Source organism: Maniola hyperantus, chromosome 4 (assembly GCF_902806685.2).
Source record: "Maniola hyperantus chromosome 4, iAphHyp1.2, whole genome shotgun sequence".
Classification (NCBI taxonomy): domain Eukaryota; kingdom Metazoa; phylum Arthropoda; class Insecta; order Lepidoptera; family Nymphalidae; genus Maniola; species Maniola hyperantus.
In genome coordinates this window covers 4,001,270-4,014,714 of record NC_048539.1, presented here as the reverse complement: position 1 = coordinate 4,014,714, position 13,445 = coordinate 4,001,270, and the positions used below count along the sequence as shown (strand labels likewise).

General features: G+C 39.9%; 1 protein-coding gene across 2 annotated transcripts in view; it reads right to left on the bottom strand.

Annotated features, from left to right (window-relative positions):
* Window positions 1-616: 616 nt before the first annotated feature.
* Prosbeta1 (proteasome beta1 subunit) overlaps window positions 617-13,445 on the bottom strand; it is a 276,237-nt gene continuing 263,408 nt past the window's right edge. Inside the window, exons 1-4 of one of the 2 annotated variants that reach the window (XM_069509827.1) lie at window positions 2,994-3,098; window positions 2,557-2,823; window positions 1,664-1,798; window positions 617-943 (exon numbers count right to left, since the gene is read on the bottom strand). In XM_069509827.1, coding sequence (XP_069365928.1) covers window positions 666-943; window positions 1,664-1,798; window positions 2,557-2,806 — 663 coding nt within the window. In that variant the 5' untranslated portion in view covers window positions 2,807-2,823; window positions 2,994-3,098 and the 3' untranslated portion in view covers window positions 617-665. Of the gene's footprint in view, window positions 944-1,663; window positions 1,799-2,556; window positions 2,824-2,993; window positions 3,099-13,445 lie in introns of those variants that run through there. The other variant, XM_069509828.1, reaches the window with a different exon arrangement.

Below are 13,445 nucleotides of genomic sequence, written 5' to 3'. Positions count from 1 at the left end.
GACACACTTTCGTATTTATAATATTAGTATGGAGTATGGATATACTTTGATGTAAGACTTTTACACATACACCTTTATTACCTGTTATTTCCCAAAGCCCACCATGATCCTAACAAACGTTCCTCCCAGTGTTGTGGTCAATACACAGAGAAACTTCAGGTTTTATAAAATACAGAATGTCCATATTACACTATGCTCCACCGAAACAATGGAACTTGAGCCACAGTTTACAACAGGTGCCTATTTTTCTTTGATTTCACGTCACCCATAGCCTATTTGACATAATATCGTCGATTCAGGATCAAGCCGAGAGTTCCCTGATTCTAGTTCACTCTGCTTGCGCATTACCGCTCGGCAACAACAGCCCAATGCATATCAAATCAAAGTAGGAGTTACTAGATGATGCCCGCGACTTCGTCCGCGTGGATTTAGGGTTTTTTAAAAATCCTGTGGGAACTTATTTTCCGGGATAAAAAGTAGCCTATGTCCTTCCCCGGGATATAAGCTACCTCTGTACCCAATTTCATCAAAATCGGTTAAACCGTCGGGCCATGAAAAGCTGACAGACACACTTTTGCATTTATAATATTAATATGGATAAAAGAAAAATAAAAACTCGAGGTATTAAGTAAAATTTATTAATAAAATTAAAAATACAAATGCATTCAACCTTCATAGAACTTGGGCAGTTGGTCACCAAGAATCACCAATCTTTCAACACCTGTTTCAGTTAACACACCAAGTCTCACCACACCACCAGAGGAACCATCGCGAAGCATGGCCAGGGTTAGGGTGTTAGTGACAAACTTCTTAGCTTCCTCCTTGCTCATGTTGGGCTTGAAATTGGCGTCAACATAACCATAAACGTAGGAGGAACCTGATCCGCCAATGGAGACTGCTTGACGTTGCACCATTCCTCCGATTGGCACTGAGTAGATCTGGCCTAGAAGATGAAAAATATTATATTAATAATACATTCGTACAGAGAGATAGCCTGCATGCCAGGGACAGAAACAGGCTACTTTTTATCCCAGAAAAACAAAGCTCTCATAGAATTTTTCAAAATCCTAATGAAGTTGTGAGTATCATCTAGTATAAAATAATACATAGTATGATTCCTTGCAATTTTGATCTTGACAGTTTACCTCCTAGAACCGACATATTATAAGATCCTACACTTATTTTACTAATCTGACTCATGAAAAGTTACTGGATCCTCTTAAATCCTCCCAAAATTTTAGGGCAAGCGGCTAACTTTGTGTCATTAAAATAAATTATTGATTAATTATTCATTAATTACAAGTTTTCAATTAATGAATAATAATTATAGTTATGGCGTGACCCTAGTGCCACATAGTCTACTATACAGTAGTTGTCTACAACTAGACAGTGCATAAAGGTTGCGCTAATCGTTTTACAACTAGATACTTAGTAGAAAGATTGTATAGTGATTATTCTATAATATAAAAATGAATCACTAAATGTGTTGATCGCAAATCTCGAGAACAGCAGAATCGATTTCGCTAATTCTTTTTTTATAATATTCCTTGAAGCACGAGGATGGTTCTGAGAGATTTTTTTTAAAAATTTGAATCAACTGTTGAATCAAAGTTCGCCAGGGCAGCTAGTGTGGTAATATTTCTACAAGTAACAATGAATATACCTCCATTCTTCTTATCCCAGCCTGCAACTAGGATACCAGCAACGAGTGAATCACGGTAGTTGTAACACAATTCACGGAAGATTGCTGCAGCAGTCTGCACAAGTGGTTCTTCACCCAGTTCCATCTTGTGGAAGTCTGAAACATGCATTACATGATCGTAGTATGAAATGGGAATGAATTTTGCTCTAGGACTAGAATAGGCTCATTTTTAGGGTTACCTCAAAAGGAAAAAAAGGAACCCTTGTAGGATCACTTTGATGTCTGTCAAGACCTATAGGTAATAGGTTACTTACTTTCTGTTGATCTAGAATCACGAAAACCGTGAATTGGTAGTTACATGACAAAAAAAAATTAAAATGTGTTCTTGAAAAAAATAATTTATTAAATCACAATATTTATATGGCACAGTCCCTCATTAAAAGGCAGTGTTCTACATAAACAAGTAAGGTAAATCTTGTATGATGGTATGGAACCCTTTGTGTGCACGTCCGACCGACTAGCACTTGACCGGTTTTTATCCCAAGCTAGTAGAATGAACCGGTGTAAATGATGCAGACAATCATCTGAACTGATGTCAAATGACACCCGAGACAGAGGGACGAAGACAAGAATCAGACCTAGTTATTATCATTAACATCAGATAATAACTAAGTGTAACTGTAAACAGCTAAGTCAAAATCTTGTTCTCTTAGTCAAGTTGTACACAGAAGGATCTGGTAATCCACTGCCTTAATATCCTAAGAAAACACCTACTATTATGTGATTAATGGAAAGAAACAATGCCTTCGCAATGAAGAAGCCCTTCTCATTCAAACCCAGGCTCAGTTGTGTGATGAGTAGCTTATGATGATAATGAGGAATATGATTATGGAGTGCACATTAGACATACTTACTCAAGTGGTAAGTAACAATATCAGCAATGGCTTGCGTGTCCGCAGCAGACCCTGAGCGGCAGCAGTATATGTGGTCCGTGATCCTCGTGAGCTTGTCCGTGACTCTGTTGGCGATGTACGCGCCGGTGGTGGTGCGGGAGTCGGCGCCGATCACGACGCCGCCGTCAAATTCGCAAGCCATGATCGACGTGCCGGTGCTATGAGGTGCGTCCATCCAACTCATGTTTGGGTCCATAACTGAAGTAGGCATGTTTATGGTTCGTAGAACTGTAATAATCCGTATTATAAAGAGTTAAAATTGAGTAAATGAATTGATAACTTGGAAAAATTTAAAAAGCACTGTATCCGTACAAAAGTTAGAAAAATGGTTCAAACTCTTTGTAAAATTTACCTATTAATTTATTTATTTTCTAGATATGTAGTATGTAGGTACTTACGTTGTTTTTTCAATATAAAATTTTAAAAGTTAAAACAATATTTGAAAGTCACGATTCTCAGCTGCAATTTTATTGACTTTGACGTTTGTCAAGACGTGTCAACTGTCAACAATGACCTCCTACTCTATGGCTGCAGTGTTAAGGTTTTCATGTACATCTGTGGTTTTACCCTATAGTCGTCACGGGTAACATTGTAAACGTATTAAAGACTAGCTGATGCAGGCCTGCGACTTCGTACACGTAGATTTAGATTTAAAAATCCCGTGGGAACTCTTTGATTTTCCGTGATAAAAAGTAGCCTGTGGTCACTCTCCAGGTCTTAAACTATACCCTTGCAAAAATCACGTCGATCCGTTGCTCCGTTGCTTGCGACGCGATTGAAGGACAAACCAACAAACAGACACAATTTCGCATTTGTAATATGGGTAGTGATTGTGAGTTGACGCGGCTCAGTGGTATCCAAGTAAAAACATCAATCACCTGCAAAAACTAATTTTAAAATAAGACAAAAGCCGTCTTTCTTTTATGCTTTCAACAGTTCAACCATCAACAAAAGAAATAAAAACATTAGATATTTTACTAATGTATGACAAGTTACAGCATTTTAAAGCATACACGTGAGATTTTTTCACCGTCAGATTTTTTTTAAATTAGATAAATATTTATTTATTTAAAATTTAGCCCTAGTCTGATTTAAACACGAGGCATAAAACAGCTTTGTTTAAAAACAGATCTCAACTGGGCTTGCGTTATCATCATGATCGATCACTACTGAGCACGGGTCTCCTGTCAGAATGAGAAGAGTTTAGGCCAGCGATATGATATAAGTCATACTATTCTAAATCAATGGTTTAGGCCATAGTCTGCCACACTGGCCCACTGCGGATTGCCAGATTTCACATACCTTCACGCCATACCGAGAACTCAGCTAGGAAGGTTTCCTCGAGATGTTTTTTTTCACCGTTAAAGCATGAGATATTTATAATAATTAAATTGCTTATCAAAACACGCATATAGAGAAGATGCTTAGGTATTATCTTCGAAAAGTTAGAGGTGCGTGCCTAGGATTGAGCTCCTGTGCCGTCCCGAATAGAATACGATGCTGTCATCGTTCTTGGGTTCTTGGGTAATCTGTAAGTACCTATTTTATAGGTATCTTATTATAGGTATAATCTTTTGTTTATGACCATATCGCCATGGTGCAACTTCAGATTGGCCTACCTACTTGTTTTGCAATCACTGTAGCTATAAGTAAGGATTTTTACGAAATAAGTTTTGATAAACAATGTTGTATCACTATGAAAGAAATTGCAGATCATCGTAGCGTGGGTGTCCGCCACTCATTAGTACTCATAACACCACTGAAAACGTTCCTTTACAAAAATATCACAATTCTGCACGCACCATTTTGTCCGTCATCCCAAATCGATGTTTATTTAAAATATAAAAGACCATTGATAGCTTTGAATGAGCAGAAGTTTTTGATAAATCGCTTTTTTATTTGAAATTTTATTTAAAAGGAATATCGAATTTATATTAATTCATGGAGTTTGCGATTCGCCACCGTCGTCCAGGGTGCTACGACCAAGCGTCTTGGAAGTTGGAACATTTCTGCTGATATTGTAGCGCTGCGTTAAGTCTTGATATTTTGTATTTTTATTTTGTAACGAAAGCACAGTAGTCTTAATACTAGGTATGGCCACATGGTGCACCGTCTCACGTGTGTACTTGCGTAGTACATTTTACAGATAACTTATTACCTACAGTACGCGACAGGTCGAGATGGCAATCGGGGTATGAGGCAGGAGACACCCCGCACACCCGCGCGTCACTATCCTGCACCAGGTTAGCACGGGGGCTGTGCGGGTATGTAGGGCGTTCTCACCCCGATTGCCATCTCGACCTGTCGTGTACTATACCTATACCTACGTACATAGGTACCTAATTTAAACATGAGTTACAAAAACATCTGCCATCCTATTTCTAAAAAGCGGTAGGTATTCTACAAAAAGTAGTTTTCCGTTAGGTATCGTAAAAAGACGCAACAAGGAGATTTTCAACAACTAGAGAGAGAGTTTCTAGAAAAAAATGCAACTTTTAGAAACATCAGTTTTTGAAAAATCCCATGTTTTTTGGCGTTTACCAACTGTATAAAGAAGAAGCTTCTGCTCTAAGTACCTACACACACTACACATATAAGTACCTAATTAATTGTCTAGTTATTTTTTTATCGTTTTACCGCCATAATTCTTAGTAAGTACTAAAAGATAGTGTGCATTATTTAATTGGGAAAGTGTGTGCTTAACAAATAGCCATGTAGGTATAGGTAGCTGGTAGGTAAGTACCTAGGATGTTATCTCGAGAGGCGCCAATACCACAAATATTTGTTTATTATTATCGATAAAGCTAAATAATGTAACTATGGAACAATATAATTTACTCTAGGTAGTTCTATTTTGCTCTTCCTGATAAAAACTCTTTAGTTGTTATGTTTTTAACCGACTTCCAAAATAGAGGTGGTTTGGCCCGTTTTTAGGGTTCTGTACCTCAAAAGGAAAAACGGAACCCTTATAGGATCACTTTGTTGTCTGTCTGTCTGTCTGTCTGTCAAGAAACCTACAGGGTACTTCCCGTTGACCTAGAATCATGAAATTTGGCAGCTAGGTAGATCTTATAGCTGACATTTGGGGAAAAAATCTGAAAACTGAATTTAGGGTTAGATCACACAAAAAAAATTAAATTGTAGTCATGAACTAATAATTAGTATTTTCAACTTTCGAAGTGAGTGACTATATCAAGTGGGGTATCCTATGAAAGGTCTTCACCTGTACATTCTAAAACAGATTTTTATTTATTTTTATGCATCATAGTTTTTGAATTATCGTGCAAAATGTCGAAAAAATACGACTGTTATACGGAACCCTCATTGCGCGAGCCTGCGGTTTTTTTTAATGTACCTACTTATGTACATCGATTTTTTTCGAGGTTTCTGGTCCGATTTGTGGACTATATGAATATGCAGGGCCGTCTTTACCCGGCGCGGCGCGGCGGTTCAAGGGGTGCGGTACACCCAGGCGCAGATTCTTAGGGGGCGCAAGCCGACCGCCCATAAATTTACCTACCTACCTACCTAGATTTGATTTCAGGCGGTCGCGGTGCAAAAAGGAAACAAATACTACGATTTTACAGTAGTGAGACGGCGATGGGTTAATCATGATGATGACGATGACGACTTGATAATATCAAGACTGTTCGCGCACTATAATTTCAGGAGCAATAAGTAGGCGTATTATTATGCGGAATCCCCGTCCTAACTCCTATGGAAGTAGCTGTCAATCGCACTTGAATAATGACGCGTGCGGTGCGGTGGAGACATTTTGTTATATTTTATTTATTTTATTCTATTCCACTTTATAGAGACTCCCCCGCCGGCGAGACAATGGCCAGATGTTGGTATTTTTTTGATATTACAATGTATTTTAAGTTTCAATTCGGCTTTGTGACGGAGATGGCAGTTTCCGTTAAGTATCAAATGGATGTCCATTTTTGGTTATCGCTTAACGTCTGGATATACTCGTATAAGCATAACCGCCTAGTAACTAAATGGCACATAAAGCTCATAGTAATTCTAGAAAGAGCGATGATAGCCTAATAATACATAGGTTAAGATGTCAGCCTCCTTCCTATCATGGGACGTCGGCGGTTCCGAAATTCCGGGCACGTAGACGAAAGTGAGGAAAACTGCACGCTTGAAAATTATCCACAATGTGATAAAGGTATGTGAAATCTGCTGATCCGCACTAGGCCAGCGTGGTGGACTCATTCTGAAAGGAGACCCGTTCTCAGTGATGGGCCGGCATGATTTGATGACTTGGACGAAATTCGTCCAAGGTTGATGATGATGATGATGATGAATTCTAGATTTAAAGACTGTTTTGATGCACCAAAAGTTCAAAAACTTTGGTGTTACAACTTACAAAGCTCTATATATATAAAAATGAATCGCTGAATGTGTTGCTGATCGCAAATCTCGAGAACAGCTGAACTGATTTCGCTTGTATTAATATGTATGTAGTATGTACCTACCTTGGTATCCCTAAGCGTTAGCAGCAATAAGCTTATTTTCAGAAAATAGAACCGTTTTCCCCCCGTAGGGTAGAAAACGATTATTTAGGTTTCAGCCGAAGCTTGACCCACATTGAGATTAGCTGTCAAATATCGTGCTTATTTGTCTATGGTCAGCCTTCATTAATGTGTCCAACCCCATGAGTATTTGATCATCCTGGTCTGTGACGCGACTTAGTGCCGACTAGGATCACAGATCACTTTCCTTCAGTACCTGTCTCATAATAGCTGTCAAGTTTTTAAGTGTGTGGGTCAAGCTTCGGCTGAAACCTAAATAATCGTTTTCTACCCTACGGGGGGAAAACGGTTCTATTTAGGTGTTCGAGCCTCCGCTTGACCCACATTGAGACGTGTTTATATTCTGACGGCGCTAATCGCGTACTGTGACCAGAATGTATGGTTGTAATGAAATGAAAAACATATAGGAACCCAATTATTCACTATATTATGCAATTACACAAAATCGGTTTATACAAATCAAATGTTATTATATTGGAGTAAAACTGCTCAATAATGGATTATTCCTAGCCCTATTTACATTCATTGGACTAATCTCTCTAAAGTAATGTTTGAATACTGTATTTTCAGATTTCCAATTTCCCCGCTTCAAGATATCATCTATTGATTCATGCCTGTTATGCAAGATGTCAGATGCGACCGCTGCCCGGAAGCTTCCTGATGGGCCATGTATACCGGCTTCCTTCAATAATGTCCGTATCCAGCCTGCTATGACTGTACGAGAGGCATTCTTCACTTTTCCCCTTGTTGTAATAAAAAGATTATATATTTCTTTATGACTCGCTCTTCTTTCACTCGATTTCTCAACTTGAGTACGTACCCACGTGACTAAGTCCAATTTTGGATTGGAAGATTTGATAATCCTCCAACCTGACTGTCGATATTCAGCCCTATCTGTCTTTGAACCAAACTGTGGCCATAAAGTTAACTCAGACCCGTGGTCCACCAGAGAGTTGTTGTCCATCTTTAACAAGGTGAGGTCATGAACCCTGCGACCTGAAGCCAACAGAAGAATAACTGCTAGGTGTCGTGACACTTCGAATAAACTTTCTGTGTTGATAGTATATTCATTTAAATAGTTAATGAGTTTTCCAATTGGCCATATTGCTGGCATTCCCACACTGGGATGTATTAGTTGAATTCCTTTTAATATGTGTTTTATGACTGGGTGGTTATTCATGAGCTCAGCCTTTTCTGGATTAGCGAAATTCACCACCACAGATTTGTGTAGCAATATCGTTTTAGGAGCGAGTTTAATCTCGTTGTGTAAATAGCCCAGGTACTGTGCTAATTGTGTTACTGATGGGTTACGAGGTGAATACCTTTCCCGTGTGCACCATTGCAGCCATCTATCCCACGCGTGTTTGTAGGTTTTTTGTGTAGACCTGCGCCATGACGCTTCTAGTAATTTGATATTATTTTGGGGCCATCCCCTTAAGAGATTGGACCACTCCGTATTTTCCATACCTGCAATTGTAAGGACTCTACTGCTGGGGGTGGCCTCCCCGTCCGGAGGTCTATTAAGTGGTTCTCTAAATTGTGAATTGTCATTGGGGCTAACTCTGCCCTCTGTTTCAACATTGGCTGCCAAAAAGTTCTTTCCCAGTTGGGTGCAATGAGCAGATAACTTCCCGTGCAATTGTCTAGGTGATGTAAAACTCTGGGTATCAGTCCCGGAGGAGGAAAGACATATGCTAGCTTGAAGTGCCATGTCCTTGTGAAAGCATCTATGAATAGGGCTTCCTGATCCCGAGCGTCTTCTGACACATATGCATTCACCACTGCAGATTCCTTTGAGGCAAACAAATCTACCTGCGGTTGACCGAATCTCTGGAATATTACTTGTATTATCTCCCTGTTCAGGTGCCACTCTGGCAATTGACTGCAACGAGACAGACTGTCTGCGATTCCATTGTATCGACCTGGGAGATACCGAGCCAAGAGATGTATGTTGAATTTTCTCAGTAGTTCGAATATTGCAAATGTCATTTTTAAGAGTCTGATTGATTTTGTTCCCCCCTGCTTTGTCAAGTAAGCAACGACTGTTTTGTTGTCTGTTTGTAACATTACTGATTCCCCTTTCAACTTGGACCCCTGTAACCTGAGAATCTCGTATACCGCCCAGAGTTCCTTTTGATTGCTGTGCCAAAATTTCTGGATAGGGTCCCATAAGCCGTTTAGATGAAGGGAATTCACCAATGCCCCCCATCCTACGTCTGCTGCATCTGTTATCATGAAGACCGTTGGGCTCTTCATGACTATTGGGGATTGATCTCGAGCATGGTCTAGCCACCACTGTAACTCTTTGGTAACGTCCCTTGGAATAACATATTTTTGGTATGGTTTGTTCTCTGGTAATCGATTCGCATTTATTTGAATGAGTCTTGAATGCAATCTCCCCCTTGTTACCGTAAATGCTGCGAAATTCAGTCTTCCTAGTAACATTTTTGCCGTTTTCCAGCACCAAATTTTCTTTTTTAGTATGATGTTGATTATTCTCATCAGTTCTCTTGATTTCTCCTCCGGGAGTTCTTTTATGTTGTTTTTGGTGTCCCACTGGACGCCTAGAAAGATAAGCTGTGTGCTTGGAATTGTTCTTGATTTTTGGTAGTTGATGCACCAGCCCAGCCTCTCCAATAAGTCTATAAGGAATTTTGCATGTCTCTGTAGTACATGAGCATCTTGATGTACAACCAAGAAGTCGTCGAGATAGACGATTATCCTTAGTCCCTGTTCCCTGCAATAATGGGCCAACCAATTAGTGATTTTTGCAAATGCATTGGGCGCCGAAGCTAATCCAAATGGGAGACATGTCATCTGATAGAAGTACCCCTTATAAGAAAGGCTAAGGAATCTTTGATGTGCTTTCACAATAGGAATGTGAAAATATGCTTGAGATAAATCGATTTTGATCATATGATCATTCGGTTTCAAAAAGGAAGGCACCCTATATATATTTACTATATGAAACTTATGTGGCTTTAAATAATCATTTAATTGTTTCAAATTAAAAATAGCTCTGTATGAGCCATCCCCTTTGTTTCTAGTGAACATCTGGGATAAAAATCCAGTTTTGTCTGAGTTTCTTGCTATAGCACCACATTCTTTCATTTGAGCAATGCACTCATCCATCTTAAGAGAAGGCTTAGTGAGATAGCGTAAGGAATTTAATTTAGATAATCTCACTAAAGGCGGTTTTTTATAGAAAGGGATCCTATAGCCTGATAAAATAGATATAACCGGATCCGGGGCTCCTATTGCCCTCCATTCATCCATCCTCTTAATTACTTGACCTGCAAAGAACTTACTGTTTTGCCCTTTTGTTTGGTGTTGTCTAAAGGGCTTTTTATTTGCTGAGAAGTCATGTTTTCGTGTGGTCGGTAGTCGTGTGGTCGGTGGCCGCATCGTTGGTGGCCGCGTTGACTGAGAAGTTCTGCCTTTGTAATGGTAACTCCTTTTTGTTTGTAGAGCAGGTTTTTGGGTACGAGGTTTTTTGTCAAGAAAAAACTTGAAAAGCCCGCCTTGTTCCTTTATAACTTCCGATAATTTTGCTTCTGCAAATAGATGTGACTCCGATGGGGGTATACTTTGGAGGATTTCGTTTAGCTGTTTATTACGACCTTTATATATCGCTCTTCGATGTTGGATTGTCTCTGCACGTCTACCACACACATATTGTAGTAATGAGTCTGATGTCTTTCTAAATGTGGAGTCCGGATTTAAGAAATATTTACTGATAAATCCCTTGATATCTGGTGAACTTTGATCATAAATTTCTTGAAAGTACTTTCTCTGTTTTAGGAGCCCATGTGATATTGCTCCCAAACATAAATCCATTCTCTCCAAGGTGGCAACTTGCTGCCATGGAGGGGTCACATTAGCAAGTATACTATTTATTTTCAAATTAGAGAACACAGGCGATGCCTGAAATTGTTTCTGGACATCCCCATATTTAATGTTTGCCCATCCTGGAGAGTCTAATCGTTGACATTGTTTTCCTTGTTTTGCCAGCGGGGGATCAGCTGCAGTAATTTTTGGTTCTGTCTCCGAAGTTGTTGGGTCAAAGTTAAACAGCTGAAGGTCCCCATCATTTAAAATAACTGCCTCCTGAAATGTAGGAACCTGCCACGGTACAGATTCCCCACTCTGCGTTTCAGTATTACTCTGAGTATTTGCTTCCTCTTGGGTACTTGTAACTGATTCAAATGATTCATTAAGTCCAGTGTCAATAGGCTGTGTAGATATTTGGTCTTTTAACTCATTTAGACTTGCACATTGCTTGGCCGACATATCTACTAGTTGACTAAACATTTCATTCTGTTTCTGAATCATCAGAATTAATTGATCTTCTCTTTTGGTCCTTTTTTCAGGAGAACAATCCAATCTCTCCTCGCTCCAAGGTCTGCGTCTATCAAGACTTGAGGGGGGAGTCATTCCCCCTTCTTTCTCTTTTAAAATTTTTTGAGCGTCATTGCGCGAAATGAACGCTTGTTTTAGGTTATGTACCGTATCCATAAATTTTAAATAAAATTCACCTTTGTGCATCTTTTCCATTAGAGCGTGCGGGGCGTAGATTAAAGCGCGCCCTAATGGCCAACGAATTAGCTTTCGCTTGATATATTTAAACTTCCGTTCGCTAATAGAAGTAGCATTAATATCGAAACATTGTATTAATTTTACTGTGGGAATTGCAAAACGAAGTCTGCATTCTGTATCTGCTGATAACCCCTCCCCAAACAGTTCGGTATAGGATAAGTTTTCCACCTCCCACTTGCGCCATCCATCTGGGTAATGGTCATCCAGCACTGTAGTCAGATTTCTAAAGACTTGTGCGTCTTCCTCTGGAGGAATCCACTTCAATATATCGTCAAAAGTCAAGGCCATTGGGGCAGCGATGCAGCAACAATAATGTCTGCAAACAAACGGCTAGCTTTAGAACACCTTTAATGCAATTTGCAAGTTGCAACATGTACACACCGAGTACTAGAACGTATTCACTACTTAGTGCGTGAAACGTCAAACTAGCCAAGTTATTACTTTACTCTATATAGACATTCAACGCTATGGTTACGATTTCATCCAAGTGCGCAGAGCGCTATCAATGTAAGCAATCCGACCAAAGATTACCCATATATTCATATAATCCGACGATCTAGGTGATCGGCTATGAATCTAAGTCAGAGCCACAGAGGCCAGTAAAACAAGAAAAATTAAGATGCTGTTTGAATAGGCAGGCGACAGTCGGCTGTGCAGGCGTCAGTCGGCTGTGTAGACGTCCCAGACGTCAATCGACTCACGCCTTCGGTCGGCTGCTGTGTCGCCTGTGCAGGCGTCAAGTCGTCAACAGACTTCAGCCCTCAGTCGGACAGGCGCAGCCGACGCGTCGGTCGGCTACGCAGCCGTCAGTCGGCTGAGCAGCCTCCAAAGCAATACATGGCTCGTATTATGTACGTTGCTGAAGTAATAATCAGACAACTCACATGTTAAACAGTATAGCGAAACTATGACTGTTTACAACTCAGCCGTCTTGCGAGCGGGCTGTTATCAGTATGAGCCTTATATAATAATAGAACCGTTTTCCCCCCCGTAGGGTAGAAAACGATTATTTAGGTTTCAGCCGAAGCTTGACCCACATTGAGATTAGCTGTCAAATATCGTGCTTATTTGTCTATGGTCAGCCTTCATTAATGTGTCCAACCCCATGAGTATTTGATCATCCTGGTCTGTGACGCGACTTAGTGCCGACTAGGATCACAGATCACTTTCCTTCAGTACCTGTCTCATAATAGCTGTCAAGTTTTTAAGTGTGTGGGTCAAGCTTCGGCTGAAACCTAAATAATCGTTTTCTACCCTACGGGGGGGAAAACGGTTCTATTTAGGTGTTCGAGCCTCCGCTTGACCCACATTGAGACGTGTTTATATTCTGACGGCGCTAATCGCGTACTGTGACCAGAATGTATGGTTGTAATGAAATGAAAAACATATAGGAACCCAATTATTCACTATATTATGCAATTACACAAAATCGGTTTATACAAATCAAATGTTATTATATTGGAGTAAAACTGCTCAATAATGGATTATTCCTAGCCCTATTTACATTCATTGGACTAATCTCTCTAAAGTAATGTTTGAATACTGTATTTTCAGATTTCCAATTTCCCCGCTTCAAGATATCATCTATTGATTCATGCCTGTTATGCAAGATGTCAGATGCGACCGCTGCCCGGAAGCTTCCTGATGGGCCATGTATACCGGCTTCCTTCAATAATGTCCGTATCCAGCCTGCTATGACTGTACGAGAGGCAT